The 8,033-nt window shown below is 61.2% G+C and overlaps 1 protein-coding gene across 1 annotated transcript in view; it reads right to left on the bottom strand.

Annotated features, from left to right (window-relative positions):
- HR (hair growth associated) overlaps positions 1–8,033 on the bottom strand; it is a 27,744-nt gene that overhangs the window by 6,685 nt on the left and 13,026 nt on the right. The window contains exons 2-7 of the mRNA XM_014958390.1: positions 6,257–7,120; positions 4,456–5,290; positions 3,785–3,977; positions 2,772–3,008; positions 2,387–2,619; positions 2,100–2,301 (exon numbers count right to left, since the gene is read on the bottom strand). Coding sequence (XP_014813876.1) covers positions 2,100–2,301; positions 2,387–2,619; positions 2,772–3,008; positions 3,785–3,977; positions 4,456–5,290; positions 6,257–7,069 — 2,513 coding nt within the window. The 5' untranslated portion in view covers positions 7,070–7,120. The remainder of the gene's footprint in view (positions 1–2,099; positions 2,302–2,386; positions 2,620–2,771; positions 3,009–3,784; positions 3,978–4,455; positions 5,291–6,256; positions 7,121–8,033) is intronic.

Genomic DNA, 8,033 nt, shown 5'->3' with positions numbered 1-8,033 from the left:
GATGTTCTAAAGCATGGTGATGGGAGAGGATGCTCAAAAGTGGGGTGATAGGAGGGGATGCTCTAAAGCGGGGTGATAGGAGAGGATGCCCAAAAGTGGGGTGATAGGAGGGGATGCTCTAAAGTGAGGTAACAAGAGGATGCTCAAAAGTGGGGTGACAGGAGAGGATGCTCTAAAGTAGGGTGATGAGAGAGGATGCCCAAAAGTGGGGTGACAGGAGAGGATGCTCAAAAGTGGGGTGACAGAAAGGGATATCCATAGGCGAGGTGACAACAGGATGCTCAAAAGTGGGGTGACAGGAGAGGATGCTCTAAAGCGGGGTGATAGGAGAGGATGCCCAAAAGTGGGGTGATAGGAGGGGATGCTCTAAAGTGAGGTAACAAGAGGATGCTCAAAAGTGGGGGGACAGGAGAGGATGCTCTAAAGTAGGGTGATGAGAGAGGATGCCCAAAAGTGGGGTGACAGGAGAGGATGCTCTAAAGCGGGGTGATAGGAGAGGATGCCCAAAAGTGGGGTGATAGGAGGGGATGCTCTAAAGTGAGGTAACAAGAGGATGCTCAAAAGTGGGGTGATGAGAGAGGATGCCCAAAAGTGGGGTGACAGGAAGGGATGCTCAAAAGTGGGGTGACAGGAGAGGATGCTCTAAAGCAGGGTGACAGGAGAGGATGCTCAAAAGTGGGGTGACAGAAAGGGATATCCATAAGTGAGGTGACAACAGGATGCTCAAAAGTGGGGTGACAGAAAGGGATATCCATAAGTGAGGTGACAAGAGAGGATGCCCAAAAGTGGGGTCACAGGAAGGGATATTCAAAAGTGAGGTGACAAGAGGATGCCCAAAGGTGGGGTGACAGGAAGGGATGCTCAAAAGTGGGGTGACAGGAAGGGATGCTCAAAAGGGGGGTGATGGGAGAGGATGCTCAAAAGTGGGGTGACAGGAGAGGATTCTCTAAAGCAGAGTGATGGGAGAGGATGCTCATAAGTGGGGTGACAGAAAAGGATATCCATAAGTGAGGTGACAACAGGATGCTCAAAAGTGGGGTGACAGGAGGGGATGCTCTAAAGTGGAGTGACAGGAGGGGATGCTCTAAAGCGGGGTGATGGGAGAGGATGTCCAAAAGTGGGGTGATGAGAGAGGATGCTCAAAAGTGGGGTGACGGAAAGGGATATCCATAAGTGAGGTGACAAGAGAAGATGCCCAAAATTGGGGTCACAGGAGGGGATATTCAAAAGTGAGGTAACAAGAGGATGCTCAAAAGTGGGGTGATGGGAGAGGATGCTCAAAAGTGGGGTGACAGGAGAGGATTCTCTAAAGCAGAGTGATGGGAGAGGATGCTCAAAAGTGGGGTGACAGAAAAGGATATCCATAAGTGAGGTGACAACAGGATGCTCAAAAGTGGGGTGACAGGAAGGGATGCTCTAAAGTGGGGTGATGGGAGAGGATGCTCTAAAGCAGGGTGACAGGAGGGGATATTCAAAAGTGAGGTGACAAGAGGATGCTCAAAAGTGAGGTCACAGGAGGGGCTGCTCTAAAATGAGGTGACAAGAGGATGCCCAAAGGTGGGGTGACAGGAAGGGATGCTCAAAAGTGGGGTGACAGGAGAGGATGCTCTAAAGCGGGGTGATGGGAGAGGATGCCCAAAAGTGGGGTGATGGGAGAGGATGCTCAAAAGTGGGGTGACAGAAAGGGATATCCATAAGTGAGGTGACAAGAGAGGATGCCCAAAAGTGGGGTCACAGGAAGGGATATTCAAAAGTGAGGTGACAAGAGAGGATGCCCAAAAGGGGGGTGACAGAAAGGGATATCCATAAGTGAGGTGACAAGAGAGGATGCCCAAAAGGGGGGTGACAGAAAGGGATATCCATAAGTGAGGTGACAAGAGAGGATGCCCAAAAGGGGGGTGACAGAAAGGGATATCCATAAGTGAGGTGACAAGAGAGGATGCCCAAAAGGGGGGTGACAGAAAGGGATATCCATAAGTGAGGTGACAAGAGAGGATGCCCAAAAGGGGGGTGACAGAAAGGGATATCCATAAGTGAGGTGACAAGAGAGGATGCCCAAAAGTGGGGTCACAGGAAGGGATATTCAAAAGTGAGGTGACAAGAGGATGCTCAAAAGTGAGGTCACAGGAGGGGCTGCTCTAAAATTCGTACCGTGGCCATCAGCCTCCTGCCTGCTGCGGTGGCAGTCGGGGCACAGCTGGAAGCCACATCTGGGGCAGCTCCAGTGGGAGTTGAAGAAGCCCCTCCGGCAGGAATCACAGAGTTGGGGGGCTCCTTCCCCCCTCCTCCACGCCGTCACCCCTGGGGGAGGGGGGAAAAACACAGCCCTCAGCCTCCCCAGTGCCACCAGTGTCACCCCCCCAAATCCCGGTCCCCACTTACTTACCCTCGGGCCCGCCGGGGGCTCCCGGCCACACGTCCCTGTCCCTCCGGACGGCCTCGCAGAAGGGGTCCCCCAGGACCCCCAGCAGGTATTTGGCCAGGCAGAGGCTGCTCCCCGCACCCCTGCCCCCTCGCTGGGCACCGGGCCCCTCCAGCCGCAGCGCAGCGTCCCCATCCGCCTCCCCCACGGTGCAGAAACCATCCATGTTCAGCTCCCCACCGTCCCCAAAGGCAAACCTGAGGGAGAGAGGGGGTGGGAGGGGATGATTGAAAGTGGGGTGACAGGAGAGGATGCCCTCCACGCCGTCACCCCTGGGGGGGGAAAACACAAGCCCTCAGCATCCCCAGTGCCACCAGTGTCACCCCCCCAAATCCCGGTCCCCACTTACTTACCCTCGGGCCCGCCGGGGGCTCCCGGCCACACGTCCCTGTCCCTCCGGACGGCCTCGCAGAAGGGGTCCCCCAGGACCCCCAGCAGGTATTTGGCCAGGCAGAGGCTGCTCCCCGCACCCCTGCCCCCTCGCTGGGCACCGGGCCCCTCCAGCCGCAGCGCAGCGTCCCCATCCGCCTCCCCCACGGTGCAGAAACCATCCATGTTCAGCTCCCCACCGTCCCCAAAGGCAAACCTGAGGGAGAGAGGGGGTGGGAGGGGATGATTGAAAGTGGGGTGACAGGAGAGGATGCTCAAAAGTGGGGTGATGAGAGAGGATGCCCAAAAGTGGGGTGACAGGAGGGGATGCTCTAAAGCAAGGTGATGGGAGAGGATGCTCAAAAGTGGGGTGATAGGAGGGGATGCTCTAAAGCGGGGTGATAGGAGAGGATGCCCAAAAGTGGGGTGATAGGAGGGGATGCTCTAAAGTGAGGTAACAAGAGGATGCTCAAAAGTGGGGTGACAGGAGAGGATGCTCTAAAGTAGGGTGATGAGAGAGGATGCCCAAAAGTGGGGTGACAGGAGAGGATGCTCAAAAGTGGGGTGACAGAAAGGGATATCCATAAGTGAGGTGACAACAGGATGCTCAAAAGTGGGGTGACAGAAGAGGGTGCTCAAAAGTGGGGTAATGAGAGAGGGTGCTCAAAAGTGGGGTGACAAGAGAAGATGCCCAAAGGTGGGGTGACAGGAAGGCATGCTCTAAAGTGGGGTGACAGGAAGGGATGCTCAAAAGGGGGGTGATGGGAGAGGATGCTCTAAAGCAGGGTGCCAGGAGGGGATATTCAAAAGTGAGGTGGCAAGAGGATGCTCAAAAGTGGGGTGACAGGAGGGGCTGCTCTAAAATGAGGTGACAAGAGAAGATGCCCAAAGGTGGGGTGACAGGAAGGGATGCTCAAAAGCGGGGTGACAAGAGGATGCCCAAAAATGGGGTGACAGGCAGGACTGTAGGTTCCCCCGGAGCCCCGAGCTCACCTGCGGAAGTGCAGCAGCCGGCAAGTGCTCTCGGGGGGCTCTTCCTCCTCCTCCTCTTCCTCACCCTGGGGTTCCCCCGGTGCCCGGGCAGCGCAGGCACAGCACCGGGGGATGCTCTCAGGCAGGGTGACGCAGGGCACGCTCTGCAGGCACCACGGCTCCCGTGGGTCCAGTTGGGCTCGTTTCAGTGGGTCTGTGGGGCACAGGAAGGTGCTTTGGGACGGGGTGGCCGTGGGGACACGGCAGGCGGGAGGGACTGGGACATCGCAGCGGGGACTGGGGAAACTGGGACAGAAAGTAGGGCTGGAAAGTAGGGCTGGAGATGAAGGGCTGGGATGGCAGCACCTTCCCCCCCGAGGGGACCCGGCCGGGGTGGTTGCCACCCCCGAGGGCATCCCACCTGAGGATGCTGCTGCTCCAAAGGGGTGTTTTGGGTTTTTTTCCCCCAAATCCCCGCCCTGGGAATCGCTGCCAGACCCGGCCGTGCCAGGGAATAAAAAAAAAATACCCCCAGCAGAGCAGGTTTCCAGCCCTCACGTGTTCCCAGCTCGTGTTGGGTGTTTGTGGGTGCCAGGAACTGGGATGCCCAACCTCCCCGGAGATGGGGTGCTGCCCCCACCCTCTCTTTACACCCACCGTGTACCCCCCAACCCCCTCCCCACCGTCCTTACCTCCCTCTCCCAGCTCCATCCTCCTCTCCTCCGCGTCCCCTCCGCTCTCCGTGCCACCACCCGGCCGTGCCGTAGCCACGGTGGCCTTGGTGACCCGTTTGGTGGCCCCAGCTCCCTCGCTGGTGGCCCAGGGTCCGTCGGTGGTGCCGTGGGGGCGTTTGCCCGGGCGCTTGCCCTCGTTGGCCACCTCGGGGCCACCGTCCCTGCGGGCAGCCTTGCAGCGTGGCAGCGACTGCTCCGAGTGCCGCGTCAACCAGGTCTTCTTCAGCTTGGTGTGGTTGCTGGGTGGGCAGGAGAAATGCCCCCCAGGGATGCCCAGGGTGGGCTCGAAGGGGCCCAGCACCCCACAGCCCACCCCCGGGCACCCATCGCAGCCCGGCGTGGGGCAGAGACAAGCGGGGGGCTGCTCTGGCTTGGCGAGGGCTGGTGGGTAGTGCCCATCCGTGAGAGGAGATGATGGGTCGGGCTCCCCAGTTCCTCCAAGGCTTTGGTATTCCAGCTCTTTGGGCTCGGGGGGGTGGCCTGAACCCAGCTCCGGGGGGAAATCAGCGGCGTGAGCCCGTGTGCCCACCCAGGGACCCCCGCAGCCCCCCGCCGTGCCAGGCTGCAGGAGGAAGAGGGGGTGGCTGGCGATGGGGGGAGGCGTGCGGGCACGGGGAGTGGGCACCACCGAGCTGCCCCCCGCTCGGCCATCCCTCCACGGGGCTCCAGGAAGGTCCGGTTCCCCTCCTTCCCCATCTCCATCCTGCCCAGCCTGGCCCTTGCCCAGCATCTGCGACGGCGCTTGGTCCTTGGCCGGGGGGTGGAAGCCGGGTTCTTTCTTGGGGTAAAACTCCTGGAGGGGAGCAGAGGGAAGGGAAGGGGGGGGCATCAAGGCTGGTGACACCCCAGATGTGGGTCCCTGTTCCTGTCCCCATCACCCACATGGCTGGGAGGTGGTGATGGGGAGCATCCCGTGGCTCTGCCTCAGTTTCCCCACCCCCCCCACACACACACATGCCTTCCTGAGCTGGGTGGTTGCCCAGGGCTTTCCAGCCCCACATGAGCGAGCCCGTGGGGTGCCCCTGTGGCCCCTGCCCGCGTGGGAAAGGAATGGGGAGCCGCAGTGGTGTGGGGCGTGACGGGGCGCACCCACGGGCTGCCTCCTCCTCCTCCTCCTCCCTGCCACCGTGACTCAGCCCCAGGGGTTTGCATCATGCTATGGGGAGGAGACCATCATCATCCTCCTCCCTCCTCCCGCCCCGCTGCCGCCACGGGTGCATTGCCTCATCCATCCATCCATCCATCCATCCATCCATCCATCCATCCATCCATCCATCCATCCATCCTTCCACCCACCCATCCATCCATCCATCCTTCCACCCATCCTTCCACCCACCCATCCATCCATTCATCCATCCATCCACCCATTCATCCTTCCACCCATCCTTCCACCCATCCTTCCACCCATCCATCCTTCCACCCATCCATCCATCCATCCATCCTTCCACCCATCCATCCATCCATCCATCCATCCATCCATCCATCCATCCATCCTTCCATCCTTCCATCCATCCATCCATCCATCCTTCCATCCATCCATCCCTTTGGGGGGAGCTGGGACAACCCCCCCACCGAGCTGTGGGGCTGTATCCCCCTCGGGGGGGGGGTCACCGATGCCCGGTGCCGGTGCCAACATCTCCTTTCACAACCCACCACTCCCAAGCAGGTTCAGCCAAGGCTGAAGGCCACCATCACCCAGGGGATCCAAGCCCTGAGCATCCCTGGATGCCACCATGGGAGCCCCCCCGGGGTCACCTACCTTGTTCCCTGAGCCGGAGCAGTCCTCGAAGGGGGACAGAGTCACTTTGCACCTCGGTGGGACCCCCAAGTAGATGGGCTGGCCCCACGCGGGCACGTAGGAGCCCAGACGCCAGTCCACGCCGGCCAAGCGCCCATCACCCATGGTCCCTGGTCCTTCTGCCCCCCCGCCGCCAAACTGGGGGTCGCTTGGGGGTCCGGTGGGCAGCAGGGAGGACAGGAGGAAGGGGCTGTGCTTGGCTTCCACCAGGAATGGGCAGTGGTGGAAAGTCGGGGGGTCACCGGCCCCGTCCCCCGCGGCGCCGTGGGGTTTGCCGGTGGTGCCGGGGCGCTGGGTCTCCATCCCCGGGAGGGGCAGGGGGTACCGGTGGTACGCGTGGCTGTAGAGGGCCAGGGGGGCCAGCATGGCCTCAGCCCACCGTGCCCCAGGGTGGTCCTTGCAGGCCTCAGCCCAGCCCGCCTTGGGTTGCCCGTTCCTGGGGGGCAACGGGGGGAGTTCGGCTCCATCCTTGGGGCGGCACAGGGTGTCCCTCAGGCACGGGGGGGCCGGTGGGTAAGGACATCCCAACCGGCCACCGGCCAGCCCCCCTCCTGTCCCCAAACATCCCTCGGAGCCCCTCCAGGGACACCCCTTCTCCGTGCCGTAGCTCAGCTTGCCGGGCTCCTGGTAGGCCGGGAGTCCCAATTCGGTGGCCGTGCTCCGGGACAGGCCAACCCCGCTGCTCTCCATCCCCCGGGCGTCCTGAGCTGCCCCCTCCTGGGTTCTCCTCCACCCTTGGGGGGGGGTCTCCCCCATCCTGGCGTCGCTGGCCATGTCGTTCTGCCGCTCATGTGGTGCTCAGCGCCCTCCCGGGCTGGCAGGACCCTGGGGGCAGAGAGGGGGGGACATCAGCCAGGGGGGACATCAGTGAGGGGGGACATGCCATTCGTGGGTCACAATGTGGGAGGATTGTGGGGAAACTGAGGCAGGGGGATGATGGGGTTGGGGGGGGAGCTGCATTCAGCCCCCCAACTCCATCTTCCCACCCTAGATGGGATGCTCCCCCAGGATGGTGAGGGTCTCCTTGTGCATCTTGGTGGGGATGCACCACCAACTCCATCTTCCCACCCTAGTTGGGACGCTCCCCTACTCCCCCAGGACAGCGTGGGTCTCAATGTGGGAGGACTGGGGGGAAACTGAGGCAGGGGGATGGTGGGGTTGTGGGGGGAGTTGCATTCAGCCCCCCAACTTCATCCTCCCACCCTAGACGGGATGCTCCCCTACTCCCCCAGGACGGCGAGGGTCTCAATGTGGGAGGATTGGGGGGGGACACATCATCAATGGGGTTGGACATGCCATGCGTGGGTCACAATGTGGGAGGATTGGGGGGAAACTGAGGCAGGGGGACGGTGGGGTTGTGGGGGGAGCTGCGTTCAGCCCCCCAACTCCATCTTCCCACCCTAGACGGGATGCTCCCCTACTCCCCCAGTATGGTGTGGGTCTCAAAGTGGGAGGACTGGGGGGAAACTGAGGCAGGGGGATGGTGGGGTTGCGGGGGGAGCTGCATTCACCCCCCCAACTTCATTCTCCCACCCTAGACGGGATGCTCCCCCAGGATGGTGAGGGTCTCCTTGTGCATCTTGGTGGGGATGCACCACCAAGTCCATCTTCCCACCCTAGATGGGATGCTCCCCCAGGATGGTGAGGGTCTCCTTGTGCATCTTGGTGGGGATGCACCACCAACTCCATCTTCCCACCCTAGTTGGGACGCTCCCCTACTCCCCCAGGACAGCGTGGG

This window comes from Calidris pugnax, unplaced genomic scaffold, assembly GCF_001431845.1.
Source record: "Calidris pugnax isolate Ruff unplaced genomic scaffold, ASM143184v1 scaffold280, whole genome shotgun sequence".
NCBI classification, from domain to species: Eukaryota; Metazoa; Chordata; class Aves; order Charadriiformes; family Scolopacidae; genus Calidris; species Calidris pugnax.
Note: the sequence above shows the minus strand (reverse complement) of the source record. Positions and strands in the feature narration are given on the sequence as shown.